This window comes from Panthera pardus, unplaced genomic scaffold, assembly GCF_024362965.1.
Source record: "Panthera pardus isolate Hobbes unplaced genomic scaffold, ASM2436296v1 HiC_scaffold_13, whole genome shotgun sequence".
Classification (NCBI taxonomy): domain Eukaryota; kingdom Metazoa; phylum Chordata; class Mammalia; order Carnivora; family Felidae; genus Panthera; species Panthera pardus.
Window position 1 is genome coordinate 108,505,659 of NW_026526688.1, and position 26,235 is coordinate 108,531,893.

At 35.5% G+C, this 26,235-nt stretch overlaps 1 protein-coding gene across 2 annotated transcripts in view; it reads left to right on the top strand.

Moving 5' to 3' along the window:
• Positions 1-26,235, top strand: part of LOC109248522 (bifunctional heparan sulfate N-deacetylase/N-sulfotransferase 4) — a 417,596-nt gene that overhangs the window by 306,650 nt on the left and 84,711 nt on the right. For both annotated transcript variants that reach the window (XM_019418297.2, XM_019418308.2), the window contains exons 6-7: positions 9,004-9,189; positions 11,089-11,217. In XM_019418297.2, the coding sequence (XP_019273842.1) occupies positions 9,004-9,189; positions 11,089-11,217 (315 nt within the window). The remainder of the gene's footprint in view (positions 1-9,003; positions 9,190-11,088; positions 11,218-26,235) is intronic.

Genomic DNA, 26,235 nt, shown 5'->3' on the forward strand with positions numbered 1-26,235 from the left:
GTGTTCAACATCAGAAAATCAAAGGCATTCTAGCCTCATTAAAAAGGGCAAGTTGCCCTCTTCAACATGTCCACTTCGTGTACACACACATGCAGACACATCCACGCACACACACCCCCTACCCATCCCACCTAAAACAGTGCTTTATTCCATGAACATAGGCAATCATATTTAATAATAATAACAACAACAATAATAATAATAATAAATTTAAAAAATAACTAATGTGTAGTGTGTATAAATTCATGAGGTTCTTAGAATGGAGAGAAGATATGACAAGATAAATCAGGTATATTATTTACTGGAGATAAAATTACAGGTGAAACATATTGTGAAATGGTGTCGATTTTATTCACCAAAATTATTTTGAGCATCTTCTTTTTGCATGTTTCTGCTTATTGTAACTATAGAAAAGATGTAATAATGGAGAGATAATACTATTCTTGTTTCTATCTGACTCTTAACACATCTAAGATTCTTTAATGTTATCATTTCTTCCAGGTGAAGGGCATTGTCAAAAGCTCTAAATACTTAATATCCAGTACTGTTTCTCTTGTTACTAAATTAAATCTAGCACTAAATTTTGCCATGTAGCAGAGGCAACAATGAAGGGAAAGCTACTGAAATGCAGTCTGGCATTTCATGAAATATCCTCATGCCACATTTCTGTCACCCTTCACTGTTCTCAGGTGCTTGTTTTCATCCTTATTCTCCTTATTCAGTTTATCTCAAGAGCCCATCATCATAAGCATTCCCTTGAATACCCTCTGAAATCCTTTGCACTTCTGGGTCCATAATACTCCCCTGCAAAGCCTCAACGTTGTTTGGATCCAAATCTCTACCTAGTCTACGCCTCTACCCCTGAAACTGAATGTGGTGGGACCAACACTTAACTGTTCTCATTTTAAAGCCATAACCGCAGACCTCAATAGACCCTCAATGCTGCCCAGAAGTTACACTGAAACTCCTCAGTTTACTCATCATCCTACTCCTCTAGGCCACTGTTTCATCCTCGCTTTCTGCAAACTACCCCACATCTTCCCCCATCCCCATTCTCAGCTGATGATCTTATTTCACTGTATAGAAAAATCAATCAATTAGAAGTGAACTTCCACATGCTCCCTACAACTGCTACTTCAACATGATGATAATGAAATGAAAACATAATAATAGGTATAATTTTAATGTGCCTACAGAAAAATCTAATAATTATAATAATTTTTATAGACAGTTACTCATGTGGCCATAATTATTTAGTAAAAGCTTTTGGATATATTGGTGCCAGTTAACATAAACTGTGTTAATAATGACATAAATATAAATTGTGGGCTGATATTCTGTGACAGAAGCACACAATCTTGGCTTCTGTCTTGAAACAATGAATAAAAGAACTAGAAATGCAAAGACCAAATTCCTTCCTTTTGCACTCAATCTCACCCTTTTCCAATGGTTCAAGAGCATTATTCCAGAAATTCTCTCCTCTTTCCTAAATCATTTCCCTCTGTGTACAAACATACTGCTCTTACTCCCATCTTTAGATAAACCTGTGCTTATGTTTGCTGCATCCTGCAGCTACAGCACCATTTCTAGACTCTCCATTTTAGCCAAAATTCTTGAAATAGTTTTAATACTCACTTGTCCCTGTTGCAGCTCTTCCCATTCTCTCTTAAATCCATTCTGATATGCTTTCCCTCCGCTTCTCCATCAGAACTCTTGTCCAGTTCACCAATGCACATCCAATATTTAATATTTTAAACCAACGGGCAATTCTTATTTTCTCATTTAACTTCATCTGTTATCAGCTCTATACATGTTGTTCAGACTCTTTTATCAAACACTTTCTTCAATTGGCTCCTATTTTGTTGTAGATTCCTGGCATTCCTCCCATCTCACTTGAAATACTCTTTCTCAGTATATTTTCTGGATTTCTTCTCTTCTCTTTGTAATGTTAACCACCCCCTCCCCCCCCCATAAGATCTATCCTTAGACTTCTCTATTTATGCATTAATTCTGTTGATGATATTAATGAGTCTTATGGCTCTAAATGAAATTTATATATTGATAACTCTTCAAATTTAGATCTCTAGCTGAACTCTCCTCTGAATGTTAAACTGGTTTATTTGACTTCCTAACTGACATATCGAATTGGATGTCTAATGTCAAATATATGTCCTCTCTTTCCCCAAAACCTGTTTAATTTTTTTAACTTCCCAGTATCACTTGATGGAGATTCTATCCTTCTAATTGAGCATTTATCTCATGTTTTCTATTCAATCAGTCATTGAATCCTGTGGCTCCACAATATATACAGATCTAAAATCATTTCTCACTAACTACATTGTCCCCATCCTGATCCAAGCTGTTATTAGATTGTTTCAATAACCTATTAACAGGATACTAGTTTCTGCCTTACTTCCTTTTAGTCAGCTGCCAGCATTCAGAAGAATTTTTGTAATGGTAGGCTATATTATATCATCTATGTACGCAAAAACTTTCCAGTAGCTCCTTATCTCACTTGGGGTAATACCAACATCCTGATAGTAGCATATAGGCACCCAAATGATCCACACCCATTCCTTCTTTTCAGCAATGCTGCCTTATATAGCTTCCACGAAAACATAATCAATGTGAATAGTGTCCCCTGGAGTTGTTCAGTAAATACCTTGTAAGACTATTTGCAGCAACCCTGCCTCTTGATAGCGTCTCTTACGACGACTCTCCCCCTTTGCTAATTCTGCTCTAAACAAAAAAACAAACAAAAAAAGAATTCTTATTCTTCCTAAAAAAACACCTGAAGTGCTTTTAACTACAGAGCAATGTATGTACTGTCACCTCTGCCTGGAATGATCTTCCTCAAGTTATCTGTATGGCTTAATCCCTCACAACTTCAGATCTTGATTCAAAATACTACCTTCTCTGGGAATCCTTCCTAAATAATCTGTTTAATATTGCAACCCATATTCATTCAACCCCCCCCCCTTTTCTCTGCTTTATTTTTCTCCATAGCCCTTAGCATCTTCTGATATATTATACAATTTGCCTGCTTATTTTGTGTAATCTTGATCTCATCTTATTAAAATGTACACTTCTTGATGGCAAGGATTTCTGTCTGTTTTGTTGACTGATATATTTTCAGCACCTCAAATGATTTCTAATACATCATGTACATAATAAATATGTATTGAATAAAAGAAAATTAACAAACCAAAATGTATTGAACATGTTGATTGTCAATAAATTAAGAGTTCTAACCACAAAAAATTAACAATGCAAATGCCTAATCAACTACATTTTGTACAGTGTTAATGAAGACTTACTTAGTTTTTCTGTTAGTTTCCTTTAGGCAGCAAAGTAGACCTTCAGCAGGATCAAGAATATTAAAGGAGGATGAGTCTCAATTGCCCAAAATAACTCTACTTAGGATCGGAAAGTTCACACTGTAGAAGCAACACCATTGCTATGCTATTTCTTTTTCAAAAGAAAAATCCATTTGTAACACAGAGCTCCCCAGACATTTGTCACCATTTACTAGGCTTCAGTCCAAAAAGTGTCAGGACTGACCCAGCCAATTTCTAGGGTCACACAGTCATTGCTTTTATCACTTATGAAAACAGAAGACAATTTCAGTTCCCAAAACACAGTGGAAAATCAATAATCCTAGGGTCATTCTCAAAGTTGACAATATGATTCCAAGTCCTTATTAAAAGGAAAAATAGATAATGAGATCTATTTTCTTTAGCACTAGTGTCGCTCCCTAGAAGTCATGTATATCCGAGTACAAATCAGTACTTTATGTTCAACAGGATACTGTTTAATGCATTATATCGTTACTCAAGTAAGTGAATTTATTCATTTATGCAATCATTATTTTATTTATTTTCCTTTTATATTCATTTATTAAATATAAAATGATTAAATTTATTTAATAACATTTTAAATTTATCACTTCCTTTAAAAAATATTTGTTAAACACCATCAATGTACCAGGCATGCTGCTAAGCGCTGGAGATATAAAACTATCCTAAATAGGGGCGCCTGGATGGCTCAGTGAAGCTTCCGACTTACGCTCAGGTCATGATCTGAAGGTCCTTGAGTTCGAGCCCCGCATCTGGCACTGTGCTGACAGCTCAGAGCCTGGAGACTGCTTCAGATTCCGTATCTCTCTCTCTCTCTCTGCCTCTCCCCTACTTGCGCTCTGTCTCTCTCTCTCTCAAAAATAAATAAACACTTAAAAAAAAGTGCTTAAAACCACCCTAAATGTATTGTGGGCTGGTTTCACAAGCAATATCTCCTGAAATGCAAATATAAGGAGATAATAATAGGAAAAATACCATTTTTCTGGCTCTTCATCATCCTTGTATCAAGACCTTCATCCATTCTTCAGGTTTCTGTCCAAATATCTGTGGAGGATCCAGGGATCTCCTGACCTCCAAGAGCCCTTTTTTTCTCCTTTTTTCCTCTGGCTCCCTATGGTATATCAGGTCTTCTAAAAAAGTATCTGCATTGACTGACCATAAATGATAGCACCAGGGTAATGCTCAAGCTTACCCATGGTTCTTTCTGTCTTTGCATGTAATGCCTACAGATCTCTTTGCCCATTCATTAGTATGTAGTTATCCTACAAAGGGATATTGCAATGAATGCTGACACAGAGGTGTTTGTGTTCATCAAGATTAATCCATTGGAGCAATGGTCTTTCAAGAGAATTTGTTCTCCTTCTTTATGTTCCCTACTTTACATGGTTTCACCACATGTTGTCCTGTGTTAAAAACTTGGGGTATTTATTATTTAAGTAAACTAGTCTCATATTTATTTTCTCTATCATTACCACTGGCTGACGAGTACATAAAATTAAGTAGTCATATATATTACATGATAGTATCCAACTAGACAAATAGGTGTTTGCCATATATCAATGAGTTTTCTTGAAGAAATATTGGGCACTGCATTAGCAATCTCTTCCTCCTCTGTTTTCCTAGAATTCAAACCACTGACATCTCATCTGAACTCCTTAAACTTTTCATACTTATTATAAAGGAGCGGGAACTACCCGTATCAGTAAGGTTTCCATGCTAGAAGCAGAAGCCACTTGAAGTTATTTTAAACAGGGGGAGTTTTTACTTAGCAATTTAAGTGCTTCCAAAAACTTTAGAAAGGCTGATGAAGCAGAGTCTAGGCTGTTCCTCTCAAAGGACTCACAAAGCCAGACAAAACTGTTTCCCTAGAGAAATGACCACTTCCAAAGCTGCCACTGGAGCTCTGGCAGAAGCATAAGTTTCTACTGCTGCCCTGCAAATGGGCACCAAATACTGCCTCAGAAAAGTCTCCTATTTTCAAGACCTTAGTGTCAATAATAGGAGCCAGGAGCTACCACACTTCAGCATTTGCCCATCTACTGCCTTCTAAAATATGTCCTGAGCACTTCTAATTGGCTGAGTGCAATAATTGCCTGAGTGCATAACAAATGAGAGCTGCAGAGAAGTTTGGGAAAGGTAGAATTTTGCTTTATAACCTCTCCAAATGAAAATAGAGTAGATAGGAGTTACAGTTCAGAAATATGTATTAGAATCAATTCTCTGTCTATAAAGTACTTCCAATCATTAACTGGGGTTGGAGTGGGAGCTCACAGTAGTAACAACTTAGTAGAAAAGCAAATGTAAAATCTGTGAATTTAGAAGACTTGATTATAATTTTAGCTCTGACATTTAGGAACATGAACAAGTCATTTGCCTTCCCTGAGCCTCAGTTTCCACATTTGATAATAACATCTAGGCCACCTCACAGGGTGCTTATGAGGATCTCATTAGACAAATGTGAAAACACTTCATAAATATTATGTACTTAGCAACTGCAAGCAGATATGATCAGTAGGAACAAAGAAAAAATTAAATGAGATCATTTCATCTACTATTGAAAGTTTAATGCTAAATACATATTATTTTATTCCAGTTATTGAAAACTGGTGACCCTATTTTTATATAGTCTGTAAATTACCACATTATCTCATTTCCCAATCAACTAGGAATTTAATGTAACTGGGAAAATTTAATCAAGTTTAATTGTAAATATCTGTGATATCATTTTGCAATGTCATAGAAATCTTAGATCCTATAAAGACATTGTTTTAATAAATAATAAAAACCATATTTGAATTAGTTTATTCTGCCATTTTATTTCTCTTCCTATAGTTTCAAATGCTTCCTTCATTCATATTAGCAAATCTTATAAATTTTGTTAATTTTTGTGATCGTTTATAGGTATGTTTAGTTCACTTTTTAGTTGACCATATCTCTGTGAAGTGGGTTTTAAGCTCTAGGCAGTAAAGTATGAAGGTTTCCAGTTCAGCAAGCTTCTTGATAACAGAAAAAGAGTTTCTAGGGAATTACTTTTCATTTTGTGTTATCATTTAGATTGAAAAAGTATAAACTCATAATTATCTAGTGTGATTTACTATTTTGATTGAGCTCTGGTTGTCAGTGTGATAAGATGACCTTATGAGCAGTATAACATTGAGCCCCTAGAAATCAATAAATATAATAAAATCCTTTTACTGCCCCTTCCTTCCTACTCACTAAATCAATTGCTTTTTACCTTCTGGTTTTTCATGAAAGTTCTACAATTCATTTTACTACCTGTCAAAATTGAAATGTTTTTTTTTCCTGAGGAGATATAGTTGTTTGATATTTCAATTTTCTTCATGATTTCACTTTTCATCTCTTTCTTTCTAGGACATTTACATACTTATCTAGTGTTGTAGGCCCCAAGTTTGGAATAAAATATTATATGGGGATAGTAAATGAGGACTAGCACCATGATTAGTACAGATATGAGGATTCATATATTGTTGATTTTGTTATTTGCAAATCATGGGATTAGACTATTACAAAACCTCCATATGAATCACGGAAGAGTAATGGGAGTATAACAGATTGGTTTTCCTTTCTTATAAATCAGGAGTGCTTCTCTAAATATCAGTCATACGAGTTCTACTTACCAGATAGAAAGGTTTGAACACACTTGACCCTATATTTCTCTGATGAGGAAGTTCATCTGTATCTCATACCCAATGTATCCACACTTGGCTACCTGATGATACCTGGACACTTTGCAAGGATTCACTGGGCAACATGGAACTAAGCCAAGAGAACTAAGGCTTTTCCCAGTACATGACCCCCAGTGATCTGTCAAAATAACAGTAGCTACCTGCTCATAGGCAGCTTCCAAGTAGTTTTGTTACTGGACATTTCCAACTTTGCCTTATATTGAAAGTATAAGCTCCTGGGAAAGTATTTTTCTTCTGCACACAGCAAGAAATTAGTTTTCCCCAGTGCCTAGCAAAAGACTCTAGCTCATTCTATAGCATTGATTTCATAATTCAGTCTTTCTACAGAGTCATTTATTGTAATAGATGTTAGAAAACACATAGTCTTGATGAAAGAGAGGTAGATTTGGCTATACAATGAGAGTCAGTCTATGAAAGGAAAATGATGGAAAATGAAGCAAAGTATTTAGGGTCCATCTTCTGAGCTGAGTGTGACATGTGACTTAGGCACTATAGATATTTGATCCATTCACTGCTTGCTTCTTATGCCAAACTGAATTCTTTTCTTATGCTGTGTGCCATATAATGGAAAATATTAATGGCAATTGTCAACACTTTTGTGTTCTGCTTATTGATTCAATCAACTTTCATATAATACTATACACTCTCATTTATAACCTCATTGATGAGATTCAATCCTATAAGGTGTCTTATAAAGCAGAAAAGCATTTAAAGGGAGAAATATAAAGGAGGAGAAATTAGAAAACTGCAGATCTATATCATATACCTTGCAATCTAATGTCATTCTTCAACAACTTTTTCATTTTCTTATTTTAAATATATACCTGTTTTCCTTTAGACTCAATTGTTTACCCAGGGCAAGCATTTCATAGTAAAGTGTATGTTTCATAAAAAGTGAATTGAGCTGCTTTGAACCAAAACCAAGGAAAAAACCTTAATTTGGCTTTTCCTTTACCCTTCAAATCATCACTGTGTCTTATATGACATTTGCCCCATGGCTTTTAAAATTGGACCACCATGGGTCACCTGGGTGGCTCAGTTGGTTAAGCGTCCGACTTTGGCTCAGGTCATGATCTCATGGGTTATGAGTTAGAGCCCCGCATCGGGCTCTGTGCTGACAGCTCAGAGCCTGGAGCCTCCTTCAGATTCTGTGTCTCCTCCTCTCTCTACCCCTCCCATGCTCATGCTCTTTCTTTCTCTGTCTCTCAATAATAAATAAACACAAATGAAATGAAATGAAATGAAATGAAATGAAATGAAATGAAATGAAATGAAATGAAATTGGACCACCAAAATTCAACCTAGCTTGGACACCCATGTTCCCTTTAAAATGCACCATTGCAATTCATTTCCTCCCCACTTTTACTTCATCTGAATGTGTTGTCACTAGATCCTTCTTCCAGAAACATAGAACAGATCATGCCCCTCCATTCTCAAAGAGCTTCCTTATCTACACTATTTAAATAGAATTTTTTCCAAATCCCTTAGTTCATAGTAAAGGCTCATTACTTTATAGTTCAGACTTACCTTTCTGGTTGTCTTTAACATTACACACACACACACACACACACACACACACACACACACACACAAACACACAGACTCTTTCATCTTTGGGCACTTGCTCAAGTGACACTGTTTTTCTATAACTATCTAAGGAAAGACCATGTTCTCTTCCTATCTTCTCCCCAAGCTTTCAGTATTCAAAATTCAGAATGAATATCACCCACACACCACATGCCAAAGTATTTACTATGTCTATGATAGAATCAGAGTTCTATAAGATTATGAGTTCCTGAAAGGCAAAAGCTCCATGTTAGTTTTTATATTTCTTGTATTTAGCATAGAATTCAATGTGTGTTAAATAATGTTTATGGAAACAATTTTAATGGAATTCAATTGACCACACTCCATGTAATGTTGTTCTTGCCTTCTTTTAGGAACATGGAATCCCTATCAACATGGGCTACGCGGTGGCACCACATCACTCAGGGGTCTACCCGGTTCATATTCAGTTATATGAAGCTTGGAAGAAGGTCTGGGGTATTCAGGTCACCAGCACTGAAGAATATCCACATTTGAAACCTGCACGGTACCGAAAGGGCTTCATTCACAATAACATCATGGTGAGCACATACTGCTATGTGTATTGAAGGCTCTTAATATCTGTATGTGGAATAAATACAACATATAACTGCAGACCTCTGTGACATGATAACATAAGTTCCTAACATACCATGGTGGTGACAGGTCACCCATTAACACGTTGTTTGCATGTTATTGGCTTGCTGTGGGTGGTTTTAGCAAAGTCTAAACAAGCTCAAATGAGTTTCAAATGAATCATCCTTGCAGTTTCTCAATTGAAGTTTTGTCTGGGGACCCTATACTTCTGGGAGTTTCTCCTTGTCTGTTTGTTTGGATGGTCATATTGAGAGTTTTCCAAGCAAAATGTTGGTCCATGGATCAAGCATATATCTCTCAAGTCACTACACTATTAACAGAATCAAACAAATAACATCTGAAAGTTATCCACCCAGTTTGCTTTGGCTTTCAGACACTTAAGAGTATCTTAGGATATTATTTTATTCTTCTTTTTTCTTTTCCTTGCATGCTACTAAAGTGGAGGTGTATATATATTTTTTCCAGATATGTTGATTCAAAAAATAATAATATGATACAAGAATGCTGTATCAGTTGCTATAAATGAGAATAGAATCAAATGAATTTTAGATGGGAATTTATAAGTATTCATTGGAATGGAAAAGATGTGGTATTCCTCACTTTGAAATAAAATAGTCCATTTAATATGCCCATCCCCACTTCTGGGGCTTCAGGTTATATTCTCATTTTCAGTTGCCTAGATCATAGCAACAGTAAACTCTTCTCCCTACTTTAAATATTTACATTTTCTCAATCCATTATTCAGATTGCTGTTAGAACTATCTACCTATCTATCCATCCATCTATCTATTATTTATCTAATCACTATCTAAAAACATACAAACAAAAAAAAAGCACTAGAACACATGCCTAACCACAACTAGTACTAGAAGACCTAGATCCTAGATTTTAAAAGTCTCAGATTTAAAAATGGAGCTCCTAATAATGAAAACAGTGGTATTGACATTCATAAAAATCCAGGAAGTATAGAAAGAATTGCTCTTATGTAATTTTGAATCAGACTGAAAGTATCATTTTCCCTTTATTAAGTTCCATGTTGACATATCATAAAATAAAAACATTCATTTTAACCAATATTACATGCGTTCATTTAGCTTGAATTTAATGCAAACTATTATAAGCAAAGAATATATGAAATTATAGTTACTCTGTTCAATTGGATGCATTTTCCTTTAGATTATAAGCAGTTTATTATTCAAAACAAACTTTTGGAATAAAATTACTTATTTGCTTTCTGTGTTGAACATTCAAATTTATAACAGAATTAACCACAGAATATGCCAGAAGCAGTCATTAAATGATTTGACTACTACTGTGATTAAAATTTAAAATCAGAGTGTAGTAAAAACAAAACATATGAAAGTGGAAGAAGTGATGGAAATGGATTGTTTTTGAATCTTAGAACCAGTGCTCGCTTCGGCAGCACATATACTAAAATTGAATCTTAGAACCTGAGTACCATGTAAGATTGTATTTCAGAAGCAAGGAGAGTAATGATCTAATACCATGAAAAATGTAAATGTGGAAAATCTCTATATTTAAATTAATTAATCCTAAGAAGGCTTTGATTTTTTGTCAGTCCTTTCACATAACTCAGCTGGTAGGTGAGATTTCTAGAACTTCCTGAAAATGTTTTAGCCTATCTGTCCCATAGCATTGATCTAGCAACTCCCTTAATATTTAGATAATTACACCAATACCAGCTCTTGATTACAGTAAGATTTTCGCTTTAGCAACCAAGGAACTCCGATAGAAAATGATAGTTTGCAGACTCTGAGGTCATGAGACAGTGGTGGAGCTCTTAAGTCATGTCAGTGTGCTCTTCTTTCCCCCCTTTTCCTCAGGTCCTCCCTCGACAGACCTGTGGGTTGTTCACCCACACTATTTTCTACAAAGAATATCCAGGAGGACCCCAAGAATTGGATAAAAGTATCAGAGGAGGTGAACTTTTCCTCACAATCCTTCTAAACCCGGTATGTATTCTATTTATGTTTTTTATAATAACATGTGATTTTCAAATATGTGTTTCTTTTTGTTTCTGTTGCCAACCCTTTCACAAGAAAAGGTAGTAAATACTAGCCCTACTAGAAAGAAATTAGACTACCTCTCCAAATTATTCAAACTTGATTTTTAATTTTTATGATCTTCAATCAGGAATAACACAGAATTGTTAAGAAGCATGTGTTGAATTTAAGAACTCAATGTAATATAGCATCTGAATGTTGACTTCTATGCTTGAATTGTAGTGAAGACAAATAAAATGCAGTTTTCTTGCCCAAAATTAATATTCACAGTATCATCAGTGAATGTATATTTTGTCCATAAATTGAGTTTGCTTATTGCTCTAAATATCAGTAGATGCACAATTCAGTCTCTAAAGATGATCACAATGTAAAATTGCATTGAACATATGTAGCTAGGAGCACCTGGGTGGCACAGTAGGTTGAGTGTCTGACTCTTGATTTTGGCTTGGATCATGATCCCAGGGTTGTGGAATTGAGCCCCTAGTCGGGCTCTGCACTGAGCTTAGAGCTTGCTTGAGATCCTTTCTCCCCCTCTGCCCCCTCCCTGCTTGTGCTCTCTCTCTCTCTCTCTTTCTCTAAAATGAGAAAATAAATAAATAAAAATTAAAAAATTAAAAATTAAAAATAAATATGTAGCTATGTATTATCTTTGCATACCAGGGTCATCTGAGGCCTGTTTTTAAAATCTCCACTAAGTTTATTTGGAATCAAAGGTAGAACGCTTGGCCCTTTTTTCTTTAATTGTGTCCTTTCATCTTTCAAAGTTTTACAGTTTTATTTCCTGGTTGTGTGTAAAAGTATATCAAGGTGGGAATATATTATAACTAGATAATGCTGAAATTATTTCAGCTTTTTTATTTTTCTCCCATAAATATTTCATTTCTGAGGTCTTACAAAAGCATCTCCTCTTTTACATCTCAGTACACACAAAAAGTATGAAGCAGTATGTCATATGCTATGCTTAATGTAAGACATTTTCATACTCAGAGAAAAAGATTCATGCATTAAACAAAACTACAGCTCAGTTGTCTGTGGTGGAGGCATGTTTAAAATGAATTATTTAAATAATTTTATAAGGTATTTTAAATTCCGGAAGAAATTAAATAAACCTACATGGTGTAAAAATGAAAACCTGTAAATTGGATTGAAGGAGTAGGGAAGTGGGGGTTAAAATGCCTTATACAAAATAATCAATCAAAAATAATAAAAAGAAAACTTTTTCCATCAAATGGCATAGTTATTGAAAACAAAACAAAATTTTAAAAAGGTCTGTTGTGTTTGGGTGATATTAAACGGGTGAATAGCTTGGATGCTCTATGATCTTTCACAAGAAACGATTTCTCAGAACTTGCTTGTTCTTCTGCAAAACAAGTTAGTTGAACTGGACAATCTTCAATGTGCCTCAGAGGTATTGCTAATGGACATAAGTCTGAGATACCTCAACGTTTTGTGTGTAATTCAAACTCATTGAGACTTAAAAAAATATCAAGATATTCTATAAGTATTATTTTTGGAATTGAAGTATGCACATGGATGTTAATGAAAGCAGATGTGGGAAACCTTTCTGTTTACTCCTTTCTTCACTAATTGAGAATTTGATCTCCACAAAGGCAAGGGTCACTTCTTCCTACCTTTTTCATATCAGGGCTACACTCTTGACTTGCACTAACCATTTCTTAAGGGGAAGCGGATAAGTATCAGAGCACTGATGATTGCCTCCCCTAAAACTCTTGCCCACAGGTCTGATGGCTACTACTGTAAATAACCTGAATGCCTGTCTACTTTCCATTAAAAAGATGGATATAAAACTTTTTTTAAAAATTTTGAATTCAGTATTGTACCCTTCATAAAGCATCATTCAGAGAGTTATAGTTGGCCTTTTAAATAAAATAGAGGACTATTTGGCATCTAGTATTTCTACCTTTAGCACTTGTGAACTCATAAAACAACACTAACTATAGCAAACCTTCTTTTACAAGATTGTCACTGTCACACAGATTGATTTTAATTGCAGGTGGAATGGAACAGTAGAGGAGGGAAGTTTCAGGAGGCTTTTTGCATCCATTCACAGCTGTGCTTCCTTGACCATTGTGAATTAATGGTGAACTCAAAACAGGATACATGAGTAAAGGAGAGAGCAATGGTCAAAGTGTGAATAATATAGGACATCATAAAGTATGGTAATATGAAGCCTGTATCTGGCAAATGGCAGCCCACAAAGATGTGAGATTAAAGAACAATGTTGCTCACAACATGGATAGTGTACACCCATAAACAATCTAAGCTGATGCTACTCAGCAATCTAGGGAGCCAGGTGGCAGGCAGCATCTGATGGAACCCGTCAAAATGGGCCTTAGTTCCAGACCTGTGTAGGCAGAAGTTACAAGACGTATTAGTCGGTGTTCTCCAGAGAAACAGAACCGGTAGGGTGAGTGATGGTAGGGTGACAGAGATTTATTATAAAGAATTTTCTCATGTGATTATGTAGTTTGATAAGTCTCAATATCTGCAATTGGCAAGCTGGAGACCTAGAAGAACCAATGATGTCGTTCTAGTACAAGGATTAACCTTAGGCCTGAGAATCAGGAGAGCTGATGGTGTAGTTCCAGTCCAAAGGTTGGCAATATCAAGATCCAGGAAGAACCAATGTTTCAATCCAAATCTGAAGGCAAAAAAACAAACAAACAAATAAGCAATGTTCTAGCTCAAAACCATCAGTAAGGAGTTCTCTTGTACTCACAGGATGATGAGCCTTTTTGTTCTATTCAGGTCTTCAACTGATTGGATGAGGTCCATCCACATTAGAGAGAACCGTCTGCTTTACTCAGTTGACCAATTCAGTTGTTAATTTCATTCAAAACATCCTCACAGACACACTCAAAATAATATTTGAGCAATTGTCTGTGTACTCTATGGCCCAGTCAAGCTGACACATAAATTAATCACACCAAATGAAAGACTTAATGTGGGAAGCAGTCTGAAAGTGAATGAAATAAAATGAGCAACACAGAAAGAGAGGAGGAAGTGATGAATGAAGAAGCTTGGAATGTAAGCTTAGAAGTTTCTTTTGCATGTGTCCTATTACAAATAGAGAAGCATCTCAGGTGATGGGCTATGATCAGTATTCACACTGATATGGAGAAAAGAAATATTCAGACTGTTTAATTACAATTCCAGGTTAGATGGTTCAGCAGATCTGGCAAGGAATGGACTTACAGGAATAGAGTGAGGAAAAAAGAAAACAAAAAGAGAAAATATCATACTGACACCCAGCCTTCCCCTTTGATCTATTATTTTTCTCCAGCCATCACTTAATTCTTTGTCAGAGTAACATTATCTCTTTACTCTTTCACCAAAACCATGCTGAAGAAAAAAATCTGTAAGTTCATTGATGTGAAGATATGCAGTTGATAGGAATTTAATATGCTAACTCTAAGAATATTTATATTCTAACAGAACCAGTTCCCAAGAGATGCATTATTTTAGGTATCAAAGTCCCTTGTGAAAATATGTTTTTAGTAGGAGGCATTCAAAACCCATGAAATCACCCAGAAATCATCGCTTCCTCTACTTACTGTTCCAATTGACTCGTAATATGGAAAAGTGATTTTGCAAGAACTTATAAGTAGGATAAGTGATCACTAGTATTAGTATAAACTCTAAAGATTAAAGGCCAATCTAGCTTTAATTTATTTTTTAATTGATGATCTATACTTTCACATAATAAGAATGCTATACTTAGCAAATATTATATCTCTCTTGTATGGTAATTCTCTCAATGAATTTGTAAATGTTCTATGGATTTTTGTTTGTCCTATTGGGTTTTTTGTATGTTGATGAATGGATGGATAGGAATATAGACAGAATGACACAAAGATAGGAGTGAGAGTAAATACTCCAGATAATAATATCAACATCCAGTTTTTCTTAGCACATTGGAATGGTAGACCAAATCTAGCAAGACAAAATTTAACAGGAAATAATGAAAACCCCAAAAATTATTTTCAAAGAAAATAGTGGCATAATTACAGCATTGTATAAGAATAAATATTATATAAGACTAGATTAAATCTGCCAGAAAATCTTATAGCCTGCATCATGACATATTAAGTTCCTTGTCATTGAAATTGCCCTAACAGAAATGTTGTAGGAATATGGAATCTATTACTTTTAATATCTCATTTGATGCTAAAAATCTGTGGTTCTATTCTTACTCAGCTAGACACTAGGTATATCTCTTTCATTGTAAAACATTAAAAAATATAAAGTGGGTTTAATTTTAAATATTACAAACCAGCATTATAAACTTGGTTATACTCTATGATTGTGAGGTCAAAGGAAAAGAAGAAAGAGTAAGTTATCAACATGCATACACATAAAAGAATGAGATAAAATGGGAAGAAATTCAGTAGTAGATGTATTAATGGAAATGTATTGACAAAAAAAATTCCATCATCAGTATACTGAAAGAAATATTACTGACAGATTTAGCAGAATTATTCTGAATAGATTGGTAGTTTCTGGATTCATTTGTATGTAAACATACTATGAGGCTAATAAAAGCTGGAAAAAGTATATGAGGGAATGTCCTGGAATCTCCCTCTCTAGAGTACTTTAAAATAGAATCAACAACTATATAGTTCTTTCTTATTGCCTTGGGAGTTCATCTGCCTAAAGGAAGGGGACTGGATTAAATAACCTTGAAAAGTTCCACGTATTTTTTTTCTGGTTTATAACTTCTACAACTCTGCTCTGCAGTCAAAAAGGCACAAACCTTTCTGCAGAAACAAACCCATAAATACAGAGGACAAATTGGTGTTGGAGGGGGTAGGGAAGATAGGGGGTGGACAAAGGGGGTGAAGGGCAGTGGGAAGGGGAGTGGGAAGGCAGTGTGAGGGAAGGGGAGGGCACAGACTTCCAGTTATGGAATTAATAAGTCATGGAGATGAAAGGCACAGCATAGGGGATATAGTCAATGGTATGGTAATAGCGTAGTATGGTGACAGATTGTAGCTACACTTGTGGTGAGCACAGTATAGCCTAGAGACTTGTTGGGGCAACTGGGTGGCTCAGTTGGTTGACAGTCTGACTCTTGATATTGACTCGTATCATGATCCCAGGGTCGTGGGATCGAGCCCTGTGTCAGGCTCTGCACTAAGCATGGAGCATGCTTAAGATTCTCTCTCTCTCCCTCCCTTTGCCCTTTTCCCCTGCTCATGCTCTCTCTCTCAAATAAAAATAAAATAAGGTAAAATATAAAATAAATAAAATAAAATAAAATAAAATAAAAATGCATATAGACTTATGCAATCACTATGTATACACCTGAAACTAATGTAACATTGTTTGTTAAATATATTTAATTCAAAAAAAAAACTGGTATATTACAAAGGGATGAGGCAGCACAAACTACATCAAGATCAAGGCAGTTTTGTTCTTTGTCCAACTTAGAAATTTACATTATTTTGTATCGTCCCCTCTAGAATAGATCTGTATCATTTCTGTACTCAAAAGTCTCTGATGTTTTTTTTTTTCTTTATGCATTTTCAACAGTTTTATAAATTGTGACTCTAGCTGGCATCCTGCTTCTATACATGTTTTAAAATAATGTGATTATTTTCTGGGGCACCTGGCTGACTCAGTTAGAAGAAGCATGCAACTCTTGATCTTATGGTCATGAGTTTGAGCCCCATGTTGTATGTAGAAATTACTAAAAAAAAAATAAACTTAAAAAAATAAAAATAGGGGCAACTGGGTGGCTCAGTAGATTAAGCATCTGATTTTTGATTTCGGCTCAAGTCATGATCTCACAGTTCATGAGATCAAGCCCTGCATCATGAGATCGAGCCCTGCATCTGGCTCCATGCTGGGCATGGAGTCTGCTTGGGATTCTCTCTGCCCCTCACCTGCTCCTGCTCTTGCTCTCTCTCTCTCTCTGTCTCTCTCACTCTCGCTCTCACTCTCTCTCTCTCAAAATAAAAAAAATAAATATTGTAAACATAAAAATAAATAAAACAAAATAAAATATGTCACTATTTTCTAATCTACCATAAAACAGAAAATACAAATTGGAATATATTTTTACATCTTGACTCACATATGAACTCCTGTTACTATTGTGTAACAGTACTGTTGTGTGAAACTTTTGATTCAGGAAACAGCAAAGAACAGGGTTTCTTCATATCCTTGAATACCAATTTGTTTTGCCCAAATGAATCTAACAATTGAAAATTAAATGATATGAGGGCCATTTGAATGGCATTTCAAAAGAATAGCTAGGTATCTGTTCACTTAACATTCAGATAACTTCCTCTTATTTTTCTTAGATTCTATCATGACCTCATCACATATTGATATTTTCCTGCACTGCTCCACACTTGTCAAATACTAACATGTATTTCCCTGGTGCCGAATCCTTCCTGTATTTTCAATATAATCTTTGTTCAGACAGGAAGAAATATAATTTAATCATGTATGAGGTGAAACAGCTTATACCAGGTAACCCACCATCATTCAAGCTGAGACACTAACCTATAAAATATGCAGCAGCTGACAATAATAAAGGAAGTCTGGAGTCTTATCAGATGGTGTCACCAGTAACTATAAAAGCTTGAAATGAGTGTGTTCTACTGGATTTAATTTTTTAACTCATTTTAATTTTATGTTACGCAAAGAACAATATGAAAATAGAATTTTCTAAGTTTCTTAACAGATATGCTTAAAGATGTTTAAATTCTAGAATGTCTTAAAATGGCAGCACTGGAGCCAGAAAATCTATGTTTTCCAAAGTTCAAAGCAGAGTCTAGACTTGCTAACCCTTGCCTGTATTTTGGTCAATTGCAAATTCAGGTGAACAAAAAATATGTGCCTGAAAGAGCAGTGTACTTGAAATTGACAGTAGAGTATAATGGAACTGCAATGATATACTTCTCCATGTGCTGTCTGCTGAACTTTCATACACCTGGGCTGCTTAATGAGCTTTCCTTCTTCGTGTATATCAATCTCCAAGTTCCTGGAATCTAATAGCAGGTGCAGTGCATTTTGGATTAGTGCTGGCTCTTAAGACAAAGTAGAGAAAAGACAGATGTAAGGCATAGAACAACATCAACATGAATAGCCTGAACCAAACTTTAAGTTCCTTAGTGCTGAAATAATATAGAATCAGATATGTAAGATAACAAACAGAAGCATATTTTATGTGCAGCACAATATAAAATGCAGGAAACATCCTAAGTCTATTTTAGAGCAGATTATAAAGAATTACCGATTACTGTTATCAAGGCATTCGAGTATTCTTTTACGATCTAGATTTTGATTTCCTATAAATGCCGTGCTTTAGAGAGAATTGTAACAACCAGATAATATTTCATGTAGAACAAGCAATTATATTTTCCATCAAAATATATTTCTCTCCAAAATAATATGTTAATATTTCTGTCTCGGGGTCACAGGAGATTTTTTACATGTGTTTCAGCACTGTGTATTTTAAAAATAAATACATAAATTGACTTATAACTGCTCTACTATAGTGAAATCTGCCGTTTATCTGGGCAGGATTTTGAAGCAATTAGTGTTACTGGGAACTGTGGGGCATAGAGCCTGGAAGAAGAGCCACCAACTGTGAGAAGAATGGACCCCTGTAGAGAATATAGATTGTGGAAAATTCTATTTCCACTCACAGAAAGATCTACAGTCACCTCTTTTTTTCCTTTATCTGTTTTTTTTTTTTTCTTAAAGATTTGCAGGACTAACCTTTACAAAAGGACATAAATCAGCACTTCTGAAGTGATTCACACTCACAGCAGGGACTTTGTAAAATCTGGAGTCAGCTAAGATCTGTGGCCTCACTATGTATGATATTATTCTTTCTGTTCACACTGAAATTCAGGATCAGAGTTAGTACAGGGATCTAGAGAATGTGAAGAAATATTGCTCTTTCCTACTTTGGGAGGTAGTGCAGCTTTTGTTTAATTTTCCATAGTAGGATTTACATGGAAATTGGTTGTTCAGAATGTAAAGCGTGCCAGAATATTTTTGTCACCTAAACTTGAACTCTCTTAGTTTCACCAAATAAGAGGAAGATTGCTATTATTGTGTAGACATGTTTCTTTCTAATGCAATGGTTGCTACAGATCCTGATGGAACATAATTTACATTCCTATATATTTCTAGACCATGAACAAATCCATAAAATTGCATTGTTTTTTTCAATTTTGTTCCCCTAGAAAAATAAATGGAAACAACAATATTTTATTGGGGAAGTCTATTTCATCTAGCATAACTGGATAATTTAGTTTCCCCAAAGCATTTTATGAAAGGAGGTAGAATAGCTCTTTAACATAAATAAATTTTCAACAGCAAAAAATACAACCTCCTGTTTATGTGGATGTTAGTCAATAGATAAACCCTTTTTTCCCTCTATGTTGAAGCTTGTAATATATAAGCGTTAGGAGCATAATGCTCTTGACATTCAGGGATAGTGTGGGAGCAAAATCAGTGAATTCGTGGTAATAAGAAAAAAATAAAACCTCTCTGCATCACTGTTTATATGGCTTAGTGGGTTGGTGGGATAGTAGGAAAGTAAGTGGGTTTTGTGAGACTCTACAAAATTAAAATTGAAAATTTTATCATCTTGATTTTATCATCTTTTCCACAAATTATGTAACACCTAAGTATTTCATATATCTTATTTCTTTTTCTTCATAGTTTTTTTTTTCTAATTTTGAAGTACAGTGAAGTAGAAAGACCATTTGTATCACTTTATTTCACTTTGTTTATTCCTATTTCATTCCCCTGGCTACTCTGAGGAGTCAGATAATGTGAAAATAAAAATATGAGCTATTTTCTAAAACATGTTGATATTTTCATGTTTTTTTTTATTTCTGGAGACCCAAATTATTTAGTCTTATTTTTCCTTAATTAATGGCTATATGCTGATCTAATAAGGAGTATTTAGGTAAATACTTAACTTGCTGGTATCCATTGAGGTATTGAAAGGAAAAAGTCATATTTAAAAAAAAATTAATGTTTATTCTTGAGAGAGAGACAGACAGAGCACAAGCAGGGAAAGGACAGAGAGAGAGAGAGGGAGACACAGAATCAGAAGCAGGCTCCAGGCTCCAAGCTGTCAGCACAGAGCCCACGCAGGGCTCGAGTTCATGAACCCTGAGATCATGACCTGAGCCGAAGTCGGGTGCCTAACCTACTGAACCACCCAGGTGTCCCAAAAGGAAAAAGTCTTACAATTTCTATCCCTACAGTCTTATCAGCAGGCCAAAAAGTTTCTATCACTGAAGTTAGGTTGAGTTGACATTTATTTGTTAAATTTTTATTTGGGGTTTACCTAATCTTAAATGTAAAAATTATTGTTAAAAATAATTGGAAATCTCGGGCTTCATTTATAACGAATTGTTACAGTGTCATCTATTGCTGGGAGGGCAAACCCCCCCTGCTCTTTGTGTCTCAATCTTTTTATTTCTTTGTTGATCTGATTATTTTATTTTATTTTATTTTATTTTATTTTATTTTATTTTATTTTATATGAAATTTATTGTCAAATTGGTTTCCATACAATACCCAGTGCTCATCCCAACAGGTGCCCTCCTCAATGATTAAATTTTTTTAAGGAGATCATCCTGACGAGTTCGGTATAAAATAGTTCTAACGTGAATATTCATGCATGTGCATAACTCAGTCAAGGAAGGCATAGGAATGCTGTTCAGAGGAGTTGATATTTGAGTGAGCTGAGCAATAGTAGGGATTCATCACACAAATGAGGTAACATGATGGGGTTGTGGAGTGACAGTTTGCAGTGGCAGTTTTCCAGTCAGAGAGAAGAGCTAAAGTTAGCGAGGTAAAGCCATCATTGCAAGTTTGGGATCTGTAAATGTCTGGGGTTTGCAGGAGCACAAGATAAAGGTAACATAAGATCTTACTCTTGTGAGATCACAAAAGTTTTGTATGACATGTGGACAGTTTGAATATTATTATTCTGTTGTAGGAAGGGAAGGGATTTAAGCAAGGGGGTGGCAGAATCAAATATAAATTTTTATCTGTAATTCTAGCTGACATTACAGGATCTGTCCTATATAGAGGACAATAGTATATACCCCTTCTTATGCTGGCAGTGCTTTTCTATCCCTAGTATTCCCACCTGCACCTCACTTTTTATCCCTCAGATTTCACCTCTACTTTCTCTTCCTCACCTGGGCCGCTCATGGGTTTAGGAAAGGATGCACTGCTATATATACACATGGAGCCACATGCACAATACTGCTTACAGTGATATCTTTACACTTAGTGAATATTATCTTCCTCACCCCTGCTATATGCACCCTCAGGCATGAAGTGTTGGCTCAATAGGTATTTGTTGAATAAATGCGTAAATGGAATTGATAGCATCCCAACTGTCTGTGTCTACTCACATGCTATTTCACACAAGTTGTTAGAGCTGTGTGAGAAGAAAAGGAAAAGAAAGGGAGAATGAAGCAGTAAGGAAAGCAGAGAGAGGGCAGAGGTGAAGAGAAAAGGAGAGTGGAATATGGAAAGAAAAGGAAGAAAGGGAAGGGAAGGGAAAATGAGGGAAGGAGTCAAGGGTGGAAAGAAGAAATAAATGGAAAGCCATCCCTTTCTCTTTCATCAAATCAGATGGGCCACAGGAATGGAACGTATCAAAGTGACCGAAACTCAAACAATCTTGTTTTATTTTATTTATTTTTATTAATTATAAGAAAAAAGCCATATAATATTCCTTAATGCTTCAGAATTTCTCCATTTGTAAAACGGGGGGAATAATGTTAGTCCCCTTACTATTTGTTTTACACAGATAGTATGAAATGTGGTAAACAGTAAGTGCTTTGATTTTTCAGAGAAAAAGTAAATAATTTGGATAGAATTCTTATTTGAAAAAGTAGAAGCATATATCATTTTTATTATCAAATGATACTTGAGATGTGTTAGCAGCCCATAAACTCTGAGTTTATTTACAGTTTGAATTTTGCTTGATTGTTTCTCCCTGCTGGAACACATAAATCATGGGATAAAGACACTCTCTTTTACAAAGGCTTTCAGTTCATTATGTGTTTTGCTTCTGAAAATGTCCTTGGTTGTGTTATTTTATTGTGCTTTCTGAGCTATTTTTAAATGATAAAATTTCTATCATTATTCTTTATTCCAGTGAAACAAATTGAGTCATCAAATGCAGCCAGTCAAGACTTGTTTGGCCAGTCAAGACTGCTTTGTAAATTTGGTTTTGGTGTCTACAGAAGTACCTCAGATGTTTTTGTCAAAAGGTTTTGTTTTTGTGGTCAGTGTTGCTGATCTTAAGGTCTTTTATTATTATTCTTAACAATAGAGAGGTTTGCTGGGAACACTAGGTCCAGACTTTGTTAATACTATATAGTGAACACTGACCATTGTGGAAGTTTTGCTCAAATGAGTAATAAATAGATTTATAGCAATCTCTGTGTTTAGCACATAAAAATTAATTATATGAAAAATGGAAGACCTTCCCAATTTTTACATAATTATAGCTAATTTAGATGAATGTGTTGAACTCAGTAGAAATAAGAAAACCCAATCCCACAAACTAGAAAACTCTAGGCTGGATTTCATTACTTATCACAAAGGGAAAGGATGCTCTTCATGTCTACAATCACTGATCCTATAGATCTGTCTCCATTGAACTTCACACCTAACAGAACAGTCAGCATTCAATTACCTCCGTGGAAACATTAACTAAAACCAGAGAAGGAGCCAAGAAATTTAGAAGTAAAGAAAAGGTCATGTTCTTGTAAACGGCAAGTTCACAACTGCCAACATCCTTTAGAACTATATGAAAATTACCAGCTTAAACAATGTAAAAGATTCCAAGCATGAAGTGTTTTCCTGATTTGTAATTGTCACTTTTAACACAATTTAAGGTATCCAATAATGACATTCAGAGTATAAAGTGTAAGTAGTGGAATTTTGCTCCTTCTTGAAGCTGTTATTATATCCACTTAAATTCTCTTTCACACACAGGTACACATTCAAATCAAATGTGAATAAAAGATGTGACTTGAAAATTGCCATCCTCCCGAAATTTCTTTTCAGAAGTCCATTCTGTAGTTCACTTAAACAACTTGCTCAAGCAATCAAATCTATATAGCAGAGCTTTCTACATGGGCTGAGATGTTACGCTCATAAACACAGAGTTTAGGAATTATGAGCTATTTAGAGAAATAAAAAAGAAACTTAAACACATCACATTGCCCCAAACTGGAAGCAGCTTTTATCCTATCTTTTGCCAAATGCATCTTTAAAAGGTATGTGCTATAGCATATAATGACTCTTGAATCTTTAGTGATTTAGATTTTGAAGAAGCAGCCCATCTGCGAACAAGTGCAGCCGTAGTGACTTACAAGGCAAGGAGTCATTGGCTGAATTATTATGGTTTTGGAAATGACTTTCTAGTGAGCAGGCTAACTCCCAGTAACATCAGAACACATTCTTCTTACAAGATGTGCCCATAGTAGGTCCTGTTCCTGTTGAATGAATAAATCCATCAGTAAGTACTGTCAGCTCTGCTTCCAAAGTATATCCCAACCAGTCATTTTTTCCTTTCCATTTCCATGGTGAGATTACAAGACATAGGATCCATTCTCTTTCTGCTACCATCTGGCCACACAGAATCCATTATTCCTAGAGCAGTCAGAATATTGTTAAATGCAAACCATGTCACAGCCATTCTTAAAGCCCTCCAATGGCATCTCATTTAATCTTAGAATAAAATTCAAACTCTGGGCCATGACCTGGTCATCTCCTCTGCACTGATCACATTCTATTCTGACCTTCACCTACTACATTCCAACCACACCAGCCTTATTTCTGGAAAGTCTAAATATGCCAAGACTGTTTGTCCCTCAGAACTTTTATGTTTCTGGCACTTTGCTTTGAATATGCTGCTTCCACAAATTTGTAAGCCTAATTTCTTCTGCCTTTCATGTCTCACATCAAAAGTCGCCTCCTCAGAAAATGACTTGCCTGCCTTGTACCCAGTAACCGTCAATCACTTACCTGTCTTATTTTTTCATGGCATCTACTACTCTCTGCAGCTATCCTGTTGATTTATGTGTTCACCATGTGTCTCCTTCCCCCGACTCTATGTCCTGTCCTTACGCCACCCAGGATCCCCTCCACATTAGCTCCATGAGTCCAACAACATTTATGTTGGGGTGGAGGGTACAGGGATGATGTGAGCGGCATAGAAAACACTAAACCATTTGATTGTTAACCACTGTATATTCCTGGATAGATGTTTGTGTGAGCTTTAGAAGTGATTTTAGCCAAAGATTTCAAATGTTAATGTGCAATTGAGAACAGTTCTGTATATTTGATCACTGCTTGTTTGTTTAAGCACACACAGATAACTTTGTAATTTTTATGGGGAACAACATATACCTAAAGTGTTTTATAATGTTTATGCAAATTTGACTTAAAGTAATATTTTATCTTATCTTGCCAAACTAGTTACATTAATGTCTGCCTGAAATTAGAAAAACATACCTAGCAATAATTTCCTAAGAAATACAAATCTAAATCTGAGATGTGAGGGTAAAATCTGTAGAATTCCTGTGATATCCAAGCCATCTTCAATACCCACTCAGGAATTGAAACCCATTATTTTTAATACGACAAAGCTCTTTCTTCTCTTCATAATAAATAGCTACTACTTCTTCAATGTTTACTATATTTAATATTCTAAATAATTTACATGTATTTTCTTTTAAAGTTTATTTATTTATTTTGAGAGAGAGAGAGAGAGAAAGAAAGAGAGAGAGAGAGAGAGAGGAGAGACAGAGGATCCCAAGCAGGCTCTGTGCTATCAGCACAGAGCCAGATGCAGGGCTGGAACTCATGAACCATAAAATCATAACCTGAGTAGAAATCAGAAGAGTTGGAAGCTTAACTGACTGAGCCATTCAGGTGTCCCTGATTTACATGTATTAACTCATCTAATCTTCCCAACAACCATATGAAGTGGATGCTGTTATCATCTCGATTTTCTAAATAAGGAAACCATCTCTAAAAAGTTAACTAATCTAGTCTCATGCAGCTTGAGAGTTGAAGAACTGCAGGTTTAATTCAGGAAGTCGGGTTCCAAAACCCTCACTCTTTTCGCAGTACATTTTGCTGTCTCTCTTAGAGGACTGTCAAAATAGTAATATAACTTGGGAAAAATCTATTTCTTGCAGGAAAAGTGATCTTAGCAGCAATAACTGTATTCCATCAACTTCCAGGGTTGAATACGTTTATGTAATTACAGAGATATATGTACCTTTCAGAGTCCCATGCTCACATCAAAGCTTCAGGCTCCTTGATTCATTCAATAAGCACCTATTAGGGGCGCCTGAATGGCTCAGTCAGTTGAGCATCCAACTTTGGTCATGGTCCTACAGTTCGTGAGTTGGAGCCCCACGTCAGACTCTGTGCTGACAGCTCAGAGCCTGGAGCTTCCTTTGGATTCTGTGTCTCCCTCTCTCTCCATCCCTCCCCTCTGTCTCTTCTCTCAAAAATAAATAAACATTAAACAGTTTTTAAAAATGAGCAGAAATAAGCACCTATTAAATATTGTTAGTGTGTGAGAGAAATAAGAAAACAAAGGTGTAGTCTACACAGGCTGGTGAAAGAAATAAACAAACAACAGAAAATTTAGATAAAGTTTGATGAGTACTATTTTGAAAAGGAATGGAAATATACAAAAAGGAGGTTGCCAGGACCTGAAAGAATCAGAAAAGTCCACAAGGACAATGTGACTTTCGAGCTGTACAAAGTATGTAGAATTTTAACTATCAATGAAGGAAAAGGTGTTCCATGTTGCCAGGAAGCTAATGCGCTAATGAGCTTAAGGCATATATGGAAAGAACAAAAGAGAGCAGGGTAAGAGTGACAGAGAAAAGGAAGCTGGAATAAATGACCTTGGGGCTA